A 13,785-nucleotide genomic window follows, 5' to 3' on the forward strand; every position below is an offset into this window, starting at 1 on the left:
GTTCTTCTGAACTGACATCTGTAATTCTTCCAGCTTTTCTTTGGATCATTCTCAACACTGCGGCAACACCATTAACCAAATAGCACCCGTTCACATTTCAGTTGAAAACTCATGGAACCAAGCTCTCTCTTCTATTTCGTCTGTGTACGATTTCCTCTGTGTATTTTTTCTGAAATATTCTTCCTCAGAATGTATTTCCAAAAATTACTAGCCAGAAAGTTCAAGTCCGTGTCCGTTGTCAATTTTCTTCTGGCTTCTCAATCACCAGCCCATCCACGTTACTAGAAACAACTTTCCATGTTTGAAGTCGCCGTAAAAATTGTGCGTGCATGCATTCATCCATACGATAGGTTGACTTTTCACGTTAATCGCAGATATTTTTTCTGTCCGATAAAAATGTACTAAGAATAGTTTAGAAAAAATTAAGATAAATTACCTTCTTCGCTCCCTTCCTTTATTGTTTGTAATAATTTGGTAACTTATTTAAGAGGTGAGTTCCGTCTTAAGCAATATATTACCAAACATTATGGTGCATTGGGAATGCATGGTCGGAGAATCGGAATACTTGTGTTTGTTCCATGTAACCCATTTTATCTATATTTGTGTTATTGTATAACAGAAGGATTAGAAGTTTGTCAAATATAATTCCTAACATTTAGGTGAAATGGAATTTAATAACGAATCTATGTTAGGAAAGTGTAATTTCTTCATAGGAAATACCTGTTTTAGGACTGTTTTATCTTACTCAGAGTTAAATTTATCACTTTGTGCGTCTTTTAAAGCTCATAACCACTATTAATTCTCTCTCATTTTGTTTTCAATATTTTCTATCCAGGCTGCAGCCATTAGCCGATCGAGAACTGTTGTGCTGTTCCCGTCGTCCCTTACTCTGTGATTGCTAACGAGTATGAAGGAGAAGTCTAAAAACGCGGCGCGCTCGAGAAGGGAAAAAGAGAACGCAGAGTTTCTGGAACTTGCTAAACTACTTCCCCTACCGGCTGCAATCACTAGTCAGCTAGATAAAGCTTCCATCATTCGCCTCACCACCTCCTACCTGAAGATGAGAGCTATCTTTCCTGATGGTAAGCCCCCCTGTTTTTGTTTCATTACTTTTTTTCTTTTATCCCTTTCTTCATACTGCTGAAGAAGTATACGGTTTTATAACACGTGTATTGACGCATCGTATGGTAACACTTCAAACATTACAAATAACAGCTAGAACGAGCTGTGTTGATTAGTCCAGAACAAATTCCCCTTCGAGATGAAAAGAAAGTGCACTCATTTTACAGAAACAATACACCATCATGCTGTTTCCTCCCCCCCCCTGCGTTGACCAGCAGAGAGCAGTACTCTATAGGAAATGCATGCATAGTGTGAGTGGGGTAATATTTATATGACACTTACTAGGTTGAAAAATTTTTCATTTATCAAGGAACCGGAAGTTACAACTCCTCTTGGAGTTCTCTTCATCGGTAACATGCGCAAATGCGAAAGGATGTCTTGTACTGTGGGAGGTTGAACGTAACTTTTGACGAGAGTTGGCAAATAAGAAACAAGGGCAGAAATATTAAAAATATTCAACCGTAATCTTTTAGAATTGAAATAATCATTATTATTGTTATTACAATTTTCATTAAACCTTTGAACGGCCTGTCGCACAGGAAACTAGATTTCGAATAGGGTAATTAAACACTGAACCCTGTGATTTTTCAGTGAGTCAATTTTTATTTGTTTTGCTAAATACAGAAAGAATTTATTCCTTATTTCAGAGTCGTTTCGTGGAGATTTCTTCTGTATTTCACACTGACAGTTTAACAATATTCACATTAACGTGTTTTTTAGCTCAGTTTTTGTGAATATTTTGAAGCCCTAGTTTAAAGATACTGCCATTTCCACACTGTCAAGACACCACCTGGCTACAGAGGTCGTTGTAGCCGAGTGGTCCAGCGCGAGGATGTACACGCGCTTTGAGTGACTGCGATTCAAGCCTGCTTGACTACTAAATATGGTAATGTTCTTGCATTTCTCTATCTTGTGAACTCCTCTGACTTTATGAGGTCGTCCCGGAGTATAAAAAGAAAATGTTTTTATACAAACGTCTGTGAAATATAGAATTAGTCCTTTCTCTATCTTATCGTAACGAATAAAAATTTTTTAATAAGGTAATAAATCAATCTTGCAATTACCCTACAGAAAAAAATATATACATATTAATTAACTTCTTTCCTCTTTTAGAGGGAAATGTCAGAAGGAGTTTACCAAAAAAAAAAAAATAAATAAATAAATAAATAAATCTGGAAAAGAAAAGCCGGACACTTTTAAAAGGCATACTGTTAAATTACTATACAAATCCCGATATTGAAAAATTCCTAAAATTTCCTGAATTTTAAGTCTTTGCCAGGATGTCATTTCATATATGCTTTTACATTCAGAGAGTTTTCTGCTTTCTAAATTGATGTCATTCTTCAAAGTAAGATCAAAGACAGTTACAATAGTGATCAGCGGCGCATAAAGGCATGAGGAACCGAGTTGTAAATAAATAAATACATTTTCTGTTCATAACCCGTGTAGCCATATAGGGTCAGGGAAGTTTGCAAGATAGAGAGAATACAAGAGCAGCACAATATTTAGCTGTCACCACGGTAAACCCAGATGTGTGTATTAGGACAATTCTTTCCATTTAAACATTCCTGGATTTTTGTACACTAAAGAATTGAAAAGATGGAAGTCTTTCACATGACATTCTCATTCTAGAGCAATTTGCAACGAACTGTTCGATATTGCACTACTTTAAACAACAGATCCCAAAAGGTATATATCTGCTATTTATTTAAAAGGGGGTGGCGCACTATGGCCATAGTTACCGATGCGCATAATAAATCCCTAAACAAACAAACAATATTTAAAAGGTAATTGTTTCAAAAGAATGACAGTACAACTGTTTCAACTGAGTCAAAGGACAGTTAGTCAGATGGTGTAAACTCACGTTCTTGCAGTTAACACAATGAATATAATCACCATCCATCCACACCGTGTGGAAGTGGTTTGGGTTCGAATCCCCATATCGATGAGAGGAAATTTTATCAATCTTTTTTTCACAACCTGGCCAAGTTAGTTAGGCTCAGGCAAGGGTTGTATGGTTTTGCAGATACAGTACGCTGACATCTCATAGCCTTAGTTGCTTTGGTGCTTAACACACACACATATAAAATAAAAATAAAAGATCACTGAGCGAACTTGATGAAACAGCTTATTTATTTATTTTATTTTATTATTTTATTTCTTTTTCAATTTTTCAGTTGGCAGTAGGCCAGGAATGTAACAAGCAGGCTGTCATTTGACGGATTGTGCTCTATTGAACAATTTCCCTTTCCGCGATTTGTTCTAAGCCTGCTAGTGAAATTTCTGCCTCATCTATAAAATACGTCATATAAAATACATCATATGCCTAAAATAGGACGTAAGTCCTATTTTAGGCATATGATGATTTTATTAGCAGGCTTAGAGCATTTTTTACCTCATGGATTTGAAATTTATGTTTTAACATCCCTTGGCATATTTCATCTTGTGATTTAAATCATCATTGAGATGTTGCACTGATAAGACACCTAGCTTCCCACCGATGAGGTACCAATAAGTACTGAGGTGGCTACACATAAGTAATATTATAAATAAATAAATAAATAAATAAATATTCATTTATTGCAAATACAGCAAGCCCATCACAGCACATGGCTAGGGGCAGGTAAAAATACAACTGGAATGAATAAAATAATCGAGTATATGTACATAGCAGATTTTATATAGATATTAACAATTGGCTAAGTTTGGTGAATCGCATGCAGAGGTGATTAACTTTGCAAGAAGCATGACTCCAGACTCGTTGATCATCTGTTGCAGAAGCTTTGTTTTTAGGTTTTTATAAACCTGGATATTGTATGGGGAAAACGAAGCTTACTATTGAGCCATCTAAGAACCCAATATTCTAGGGCAAGGAATTTCTTGACGGTTACTTGAGGAGCACCAGACCAGATTTCGGAAGCATAGGACAGAATGGGAAAGATGCATCTTTGAACATGCTTAATGACTGTTTTTCTGTCTTGAATCGCTGCTGTTTCTTGTTTGATTAACCATTTTGCTTTTTGAATTTTTTGAGCAATATATAAATAGTGGGCATTAAAGGAGAGATTTTTATCAAAAACAACTCCAAGGTCTTTGTGAGCGTGAACATTTGGGATTGGGACATCTGCAATTTTTATTTCTATGTGGTTGGGTTGTTTCTGAAGGGAATACGTAATTTGAGCAGATTTGCTTGCATTTATATTCAGATTGAGATCTTTCAGGTACTCGATGATTTCACAAATCTGTGAATTCGCATCATTGATAACTTTGCGAATATCATCACTGGCTTTGGAGATTATAAATAACTTTAAATCATCGGCATATGCCAGTAGATTTGGATTTTCTTGTAGAAGTGGTTGAAGAGATGCTGAAAATATAGTACTGGAGAGAACGGCTCCTTGGGGAATGCCTGTTGAGGTTGTGACGAGAATATTGTCAGTACTAGTGGGGAAGAGGAGAAGTCTGCGATTTAGGCTGTATTGAAGATAGGGAATAATCATTGTGTCAATGAGAAAATAATTTTTTAGTATTTGAAAAGCTTTTTTGAGATCTATGTTGTCGAAAGCACCTTTGATGTCAAAATAAAATACATCGCATTGTGCCTTATCTTGAAACGCAGTTTGGATGCGTACAATGGTGTCAGCTAGGCTTGTTGTTGTGGAGCGCCCTCTAGGACCAAAATGCATATTGACAGGCGCATTAGCGAAGATTGCATGTTGAAGATATGGGAGCATGATTTTTTTCAAAAATTTTAGTAATTATTGACGAAACAGCAGTTGGTCGATAGCCGGGATGGTTATTTCTGCAAGCTTTTTTAGGAATCAGCGTAATCCTGAAAGTTTTCCACTGTCTTGGAAGGAATGGCTGGCAGATGCACCTGGAAATGATATGCACTAATGAATCAATGATGTATACGCTGGACAATCTAATAATAAAACCAGGGATGCCGTCAGGACCTTCACTACTATCAGGGCGTATTTGGTTAACTGCACGCTGAACTGTATTCTTGTTCACAAGTTGGTTAATTAGCAGGGCTTGATCCGGAGACACATCATGTTGCACTTTGTCTGCTTGTTCATAGGAATTAAATGCTATAAATCTGTTTTGTAAACCTTCAGTGAAAATGTCAGATCTGCTTGTTTCCATATTGCATCTTATCCATTCAGAAACTAGATCGTGCTGTAAGGTAGCTGTTGTTTTTGTAGAAAGTGCTCTTTTATTGTGCTTTAGCGTGGACATAACATAATTTTTGTATGACTGATTTTTTTGAGTTGAAACAGTGCTCTGCTCTTTTTATATTTTATGAAGTGCCGTATTTCTTCCACTGTCTGTGATATTTTTGCTTACTTTTAAAGTAAGGTTTCAGGTGGGATTTGAACCAAGGTTTGGAGCGAGAAGATATTCTAACAAGTTTGGATGCCGACTCTACTTCTCTCCTTGCGAAGCGTTATTTATTAGAAGTGCAGCAGAGAAGCCTTATTTATAATTAGTACAGTATGAAGTAACTTGTTTATGATTGCTGTACGATATGAATGATCAGTGCCTATACTTTAAAATCAATGCCTATATATAGGTACCGGACCATTTATCCGGAAAACCGGATAAATGGAAAACCGGAAAACGGGACTTCCAGAAAACCGGCTAATTTCGAATCTCGCTGGCTTTTTTCTGACAACGTGAAGGTACGGAATATAGCAAGCATGAATCATAGCAATCAATCGCACGTAGTTTCAGTATGATAGCTGCTGTGTACACTCGCCCCTCTACATTTATGTGATTATTTGTCCCAGTTTATTATAATTTTCATTTAATACCATGTCTAAAAGGAAACATTTTGCGCTCAGTATATCGAAAAAAGTAGAGTTACTTATGAGACTCGATAAAGGTGCTTCAGTGCGACATTTGAGTGAGGAGTATGGTGCTGGTACATCTACTATCTATGATATCAAGAAACAGAAGGAACCATACTTAAATTCTACGGTGGCAGTGACGTGCCTAAATTAATAGACAAGCGAAAACCTTTACATCAGTCGAAGAGTGTAGACGTGGACAGAGTGTTGAATGGATTAGGCAGCGTCGGAGTGAAAAGTTGATCGTTCCATTATAATGGCCCAAGCTAAACTTTTTCACGAGGAATTAAATTTGACAACTCCATGTGAATATTCATCTGGGTGGTTCAACAGATTTAAACAAAGGCACGGCATTTGCAAGCTGAAGGTTTGTGGAGAAAAGGCTTCTGCAGATCACGATGCTGCAGAGGCGTATTTAGATGAATTCGCCAAGTTGATTTATGATGAGGGACTGTTAGCTGAAGAGCTGTACAATGCAGATGAAACTTCTTTATTCTGACGTTACATACCAAGGAAATCGTATGTAACACCAGATGAGTTAGCACCAGTAGGGTATAAGGATTCCAGGGAACGACTTACGATTCTTGCATGTTCCAACGCAGCCGACACCCACAAGCGCAGATTACTCCCTGTTGGGAAAAGTCAGAATCCTAGGACATTTAAGGGAGTCAGGGTGTTTCCTGTGATTTATAAGTCAAATAAGCGAGCTTGGATTACAACACAGATTTTCACCCATTGGTTTCTAAAGAACTTTATGCCTGACGCCAGGGCTCATTGTAAATCTGTGGGACTACCTGATGACTGCAAAATTATTTTAGTGCTTGATAATTGTTCTGCACACTCTCATGCTGAAGTTCTAGTCAAGGACAATGTATGTGCTGTTTACTTGCATCTCAATTGTACTTCGCAAATTCAGTCTTTAGACCAAGGCATTCTTCGTGCGTTCAAGTGCAGGTACAGGGATGTATTTCTGCGGAAAATGCTAGACACTTGCAACAAAGGTACAGGGATAAAAGAATATCAGAAAGCATTTAATGTTAAAGACGCACTTTGGAGTGCAGCAAAGTCTTGGGACAATGTACTCAAGGATACTTTGATAAACGGCTGGCATAAACTATGGCCATCTAACTTATTTCTTGACGATGATGATGATAATGAACCTGATTTTTTGTGGTTTTCGTATGTCAGGTGAGGAAGAAATAGTGAAGAATTTATTGGGATATGCAAAAGATTTGTCATGTGAAGTAGCCAAGCCACTTGATGAAAGGGCTATACAAGAGTGTATAAACACTGATGGTGATGCTCCAGTTGTGAATGCTGATAATAACAAATCTGATGAGAGTGATGATGACGATGGTGATGACAGTGCACTGAAAGAAGAAGAGAAAGTGTCTATAGACAGCTGCATCAGCCTGACTGAGGAACTGATTCGGGGAATGGAGCAAAAGAGCTTCATCACTGAGCATCATATAATGTGGATATATAAAATACAAGAGGTTTTCATTAAAGAAAAACCAAAGTATATGAAACAACAGAATCTGTAGAACATATTTCCAAAGATTAACCAGAAACTTTCAAGTGAAGTTCAGCCTGAGCCTCAACCTTCAACCTCCAATACCTGTGCTTCTTCTTTTCCTGTACCTGTCACCCCAGATGTTGAATTGTCTTCAGATGAAGATTAGTGAATTAATATTGATTAAACAGACCCTGCTTTAGAAGTGCATTAATTTGTATCTGTTAAATACAATGTCTTTCTTTACTTTTCATTGTTTATTTTATATTTTAAGTATATATTAAGCCTTGGTCCAGAAACTGGAAAATCCAGAAATCCGGGTCACCTCCGGTCCCAAGCTTGCCGGATAAATGGTCCAGTACCTGTACAAGACTTTATATTGTTTTTCCTCTTGTTCTGTAAAATACGGACGCCGCCGTATTTAAATTGGGCATGTGTTATTATTAAGGGCGGTTCCTAGAACATCAGTTCAAATCTGCCTCGTATCACTGTAATTTTACAGACTCTGCAAAAATGGGCCAGACGTGTAGTAGTATGTTTGTGTAGTTAGTGCGTGTTGTGTTGCTTTGGCTACCCAGAAGTAATAATCACCTGGAAATCTGCTTCTGAGTACTCGTCCACACCATGGAAAGGTGGGCTAGTTCTAGTAGGTTGGATGCTTACGATCGCAGTTTATGAGGGGATAAAACGAAACACAAAAAAAAAAAAAAAAAAACACTCTGAAAGCCCGCTTTAAAGGGGGGGGGGGGATAAAAATTAGAAAAGAAAGTAGAAAGTATAACTTCATCATAAAGTTCTTAACACTTCCCTTCACTAAACTCGTATGCATTGTATTTATACTATACATATTCTTATTCATTATATAAATTATTCACTCAAAATTTTTACAACACACTAGACGTATCCAAAGCCGTTCGTGTCAGCAGAACTTTCCACGTTTTAAACACCTGATTAGCAAACACATGAAGTGCATTTAGATTAAAGGGAGGTTCAATAAGTTTAGTCTCTTGACCAGGAGAAATTGTTCCCACAGTAGTTCCAAGTTCTGTCCTGATGTCCAAATAATGTGAACAGTCATACAAAACATGGCTCTTAACTCTCAGCCTCTCCACAGAAGCAGAGAGGTGCATTGCTCAAACTGAACGTATACAGTAGTTTTTCATTTAACGAACCATGTCCTGTAAGAATATAAGAGCTGAACTTTCTCATAGAAAACCACATATTTGTTCTTTTGTCTCAAATAAAAAAACCCGAGGAATGAATGTTTTATTCACTAATCCAGCTTCGGATGTGTCTCATCTGTCCTGCCATTTGTTCACGAACTCATGCCAACGTCTTCGTTTTTCTCTCCAAACAACGTGTTGTGTGTAAATCTAAATCGCCATAAATGCAGTTGGAATTTGTTTACGGATATGAAAACATAGCCTTCGAAACACAAAGAAAAAGTCACTGGTAACGTTCCGGCTAATACCTGCAAAGCAGCTGTCGATACTGTTCGACAAACATGTAACCCACACGTAGAATAGCTAAGCATTATCCTTTGCAATGACACAAGTTTTAATGGAAATCTAACAATTACTGCCCAATGGCACCATGCGCTAAGAGCATATGTAACCACAGGGAGGAAGACTGTAGAACAGTATAACTTCAAAGTTTTTCTCGATAATTCCCACTCTACTCTTGATGTCCTAAAAATAGCTGCAGTGAACTTCTTAACTTTACCAGATAAATAAGAGAGATGCTAAGAGAAATTTAGCTTAATCAATTGTCACTCTTAAATATTTCACTTCAGTTACGTTGTAGTAGCAGTTATTTGGCTTTTAGGAGCATTAGTAACTAAGGCAAGTTGAGTCCCATTAATTTTAATTTGAGGAGGTCTATTTAGATCTAATTTAGTCTTAAATAAATCATTTTAGTTTTAGAAGAACTAATAGTAAACTTGTTCTGAAGCCATAAGGCATTCTAGAATATTTATCATAATTACCAATAAAACTATTGGCCTATAAGACCTAGCATCATTTCTTGGTTTTCCAGGCTTAGGAATAAGTTTTAATAATGCTGTTTTCCAACTAATAGGAAATAAACCTTCATACAAACACTTATTATATAGGTACAAGCAAAATTCTTGGTCTCCTCTTGTAAAACCTTAGTATAAAAATATTTTCTTAAAGATCTATGCCAGGACATTTAGAAGTTTTATTTTCTTAATTACTGAGTCGATCTATCAATACTGAATAGTTTCGAATTCTCATTGGTGAATTCATGTTATAAATCCTGCTGAACGGATAGATAAATGAAAATCTGTATTCAATACTTCATCATCAATAGGAAAAAGTCTATCTAGTATTACATTAATTGTTCCATACCAATTCCAATTTTCAATCTCATTTGCCTGTACTGTCCCAAAAACTTCCTGTGAATGTAGACAATCTCTCATCAGTTTATACAGAAATCTCGAAGCATTATTATTATTAGATTATTCAACTAATGTAATTTCATCCAATTAGTACACTTGTTATTATGATTGCTTTTGTATAAGTTCTTAATATCAATATTTATAATAAAACACGCCTGCGTGCTCTGGATTCATAATTTATTTATTTTTGTTACACAGAGCATTAAAACTATGATAAATGAATTAGCTTTCGGCTGGGTGGCAGCCTTCATCAGATTAAAATACTTTGAATGGCAGTTAGAATAGAGATGCACTGCCAGGATGGTGCGTGAGACACGTGGTTAATTGTTTGTTGATGTTTGTGGCTGTGACGTATGGTGGTGACGTGGCCAGCGTGGTTGTAGACAAGTCCCACCATTACCTAAGGCGCACCTGGTTGGAATCGTTAAGTATAAAAATGCTCGGATACCTCGTTGAACAGGAACAGTGGTTGTCAACTTAACCCCATCACAGAAACAGTAATTCTGTCCATGGACAAACGCTGGCCACGTCACCACCATACGTCACAGCCACAAACATCAACAAACAATTAACCACGTGTCTCACGCACCATCCTGGCAGTGCATCTCTATTCTAACTGCCATTCAAAGTATTTTAATCTGATGAAGGCTGCCACCCAGCCGAAAGCTAATTCATTTATCATAGTTTTAATGCTCTGTGTAACAAAAATAAATAAATCAATATTTATGTTCTATGTAACTGCTCAACCTCAGCAGAAGGCCGATGGCGTTGGTATCTTCGCGAGTAGCATGTACTTGTTAACAATTAACAGTCTTCAAAATTTGTCCAATTAATTTTTCTGAGAGAAATTCTGATCAGTTCTGGAAGTGATTGAGAATGAACATCATAGCAATGTGTCGACTAACAAAATAAACTATCGCACGACTAGCTCAGAATGGTATAATGACTGACCATTCTGATATTAGATTTGCAAAATAAGAGGAAATCAATGTGACATCTATATTTGACTCGCCGAGCTACTATAAGTTGTGTACTGGCTAGGTCTGTTAACCACGGTTAAATTGTGACTGATTAAAAAGCCTTCCAAAAAACGACCTCGAAAATCTGTGTTGTGATTATACCATAAGCTCGATTTGGCATTAACATCTGAGGCTAAGAGAATCTTTTTATGTTATAAGTGTAGTTGCATATTTAAAATAAAGAGAGATTAAATAAAATTACATAGAATGATATGTTATTAAAACACAGATAGCACATGCAAAGCAAAGCAATTGATCACTGTAACATCAATCCTTTAATTAAAAACAATAATACAAGTTTTTAGATTAACCAATACTGGTTGAATTACTCTTGCTTTGATAGAAAAACCTGTTATGCTAGATTGCCCATTATTTACTTTAATAGTATAAGGTTCTTGTATTACTGCAATATCAATAGAATTTCCCCTCAGCAGACGCCCTTATCTCATCAGCTACAACTCTCGAACGTTGGCCACTTATCTGTAACATTTTTAGTTGTAGAAATATACTAGGTTGATTATATTCTTAAGTTCTAAAGCTCTTTTATGGCCGTATTTAATCAGAATCGTATAAACTTAGACATTTAATCAGAATCATGTGAATATTTGAAACCCTCCGCCACTCACTATCTAGGTATTTGCGTAAATCAACAAATCATCCTCCATAGTATGATTTATTCACATTAAGATACAGAGAGTGCATTGGTTACAGTTGAGTTGAGGAGGGAGGGAACCCTTTGCCAGCCCATTGAATATTACACTTCGTCTGACTTGTTGTATCTGAAAATATTGCCACAGAAATTGTCAATTTCACGAAGTAAGAAGACTTAACTGAGGGTGATTGCTGTCGGACTAATTTTGTACTAATGGTATAGAGAACTTCAGCCAGTAAATCCGACTTCATTTTGCAGTTAGCTAAAAAATTACTAATACTTTATCGTTACTTTTGTCCTTTTTTTCTATTGCTCATAATTTTTTTCTGCTGTTATTTTTGATTAGGCTGGATGTATTGACTATATTTAAAATAAATCTTGCTTAAACCAATAAAATGAAAAAAATAAGGGCTATATTAATTTATAATTTTTTCAATTAAGTTATTATTATTTTATTTTATTTATTATTATTATTATTATTTTCTAATAAATGTGACCGACTAGGCGTAACCCGTCCTTCTGTGCACCAAGCGCGGTCTGAAAATTGAGCACGCAGTGGTTTGGGGAGGCTCAGCATGGCCAAAGTTGCCGATTCTCCAAAAACAAACACACGAGTATTTTCCTGATTGTTTTTAAAGAAAGGAAAGAATTCGAAAACGTGATTCTCTGATTTCATTAGGCTAATACGAGCATTTTACCACGGAAAACCGTGGTCCCAGTTATCAAACATGTTCAGGAACTTTATTTTCACTTTCTTTAATGGAATCCTAAATCGGACATGCACTTCTATAGCGATAAGCGATGCCTAAGAAAAGTGTCCTAAAATGCAAACATTATGTTCCTATCATATTCAGATAGACGTATTAGATTAGAGAACCTTCAATATACTATAAGCATTAAATAATTATTATTAGAACAATTAAATAGCAGGAATTAATAGTAACATAGAGGAGATAAAATTCCCCATCATTTCTAAAACTGTCATTGCTTGATGGGTGGTCCTGCCCGTTATTACAACAAAATGAAAACTGTAGTGTACAAGTACTTTTGCTACTGTAGTTTTTAAAATATTTCTGTTTTCCAAGAATGCTTTGTTAATGACGGACTTAGAAGTAATGTAGACGCTAAGAAGAAGTTAGTAGGACTTAGAACATGATCCCAATACGATACTTTTTTCTTTTAAGACGGTCTTCAAATCAGGCAATAAAACATTCTCCTAGTATTGCCATTCTGCTGCTTCCCCTTAAGCAGTTACTTATGTTTAACGGTTGGTAGGTATCCGGGTCGACGTGTGATGTACGGAAGTCAAGTGTCATCCTTCTTGATTTAGAGACGCTGGTGGGACCTTAAATTATTTTCCTGTCGCTGGTGTCAACCATCTTTGTTGGCGTGTGCTTTATAAAGGTGCTTAGCCACAACGGTAAACCATTGCAGTTTCTCTCGTTCATTCTCTCCCCCCCACACACACCCTTGTAGTAACCTCCTGTAGCACACCGACGGAAGTTGCCCTGATGGCGAATTACCGTTGAAAGAACTTTCTTTCTTTCTCTAAGGGGATTTAGAATGCGCGATGATTTGATGGTAAAAACGCTGACGACTTCAGGCCACCATGAGCGGCTTACATTTAGAAATGATGTCAAGAGCTATAGGGGAAGAGAGGAAGGAATGGTAAAAAACATCAACGTGTGTGGTTGGCATACTAGTGTCATGTTTTCAGTGCCTTAAAAGTCGTGCAACTTCATAATAGTAGCCACTAATTTTATAATTGGCATCGTTGGAGAAAATAAGAAATCTTTTGAAATGCTCCGTGTCTAATATCAGAACACCCATGATGGAATCTCTATACGAATCGTTGTATTGTGCCAAATAAGATGTGTGTTATATACAACCTTCGCAGAGTAACAATGATTCCGAAACAAAGCGCCACGATCCTTCTGTATCGTTCCTTTATAAACAGTAATACCCCTGAGGGTAATAGAATGGTTACAATCCAAATCCTTCTATACTGTGTGGAAAAGGGCCCGGTTCAAATTCCATCCAGGCAGGAAGGAGTTATGGTTTTTTTGTTTTTTTTTTGTCGGTCGCGGCCACGGATTTTATCTCCAAAAAACCAGGAAAAACAGGCAATCCGATCGCACGAAACACAAAAATTAGCAGACACAATGTACTGGCACTCATAGCCTTAGTTGCTTTGACACAAGAACCAAACCGGC

At 36.8% G+C, this 13,785-nt stretch overlaps 1 protein-coding gene across 1 annotated transcript in view; it reads left to right on the plus strand.

Annotated features, from left to right (window-relative positions):
* Positions 1 to 907: 907 nt before the first annotated feature.
* Positions 908 to 13,785, plus strand: part of sim (bHLH transcription factor single-minded) — a 128,444-nt gene continuing 115,566 nt past the window's right edge. The window contains exon 1 of the mRNA XM_090390304.1: positions 908 to 1,082. Coding sequence (XP_090246430.1) covers positions 908 to 1,082 — 175 coding nt within the window. The remainder of the gene's footprint in view (positions 1,083 to 13,785) is intronic.

The sequence above is a fragment of the Mastigoproctus giganteus genome, chromosome 1 (assembly GCF_048544385.1).
Source record: "Mastigoproctus giganteus isolate SK-2022 chromosome 1, ASM4854438v1, whole genome shotgun sequence".
Classification (NCBI taxonomy): Eukaryota; Metazoa; Arthropoda; class Arachnida; order Uropygi; family Thelyphonidae; genus Mastigoproctus; species Mastigoproctus giganteus.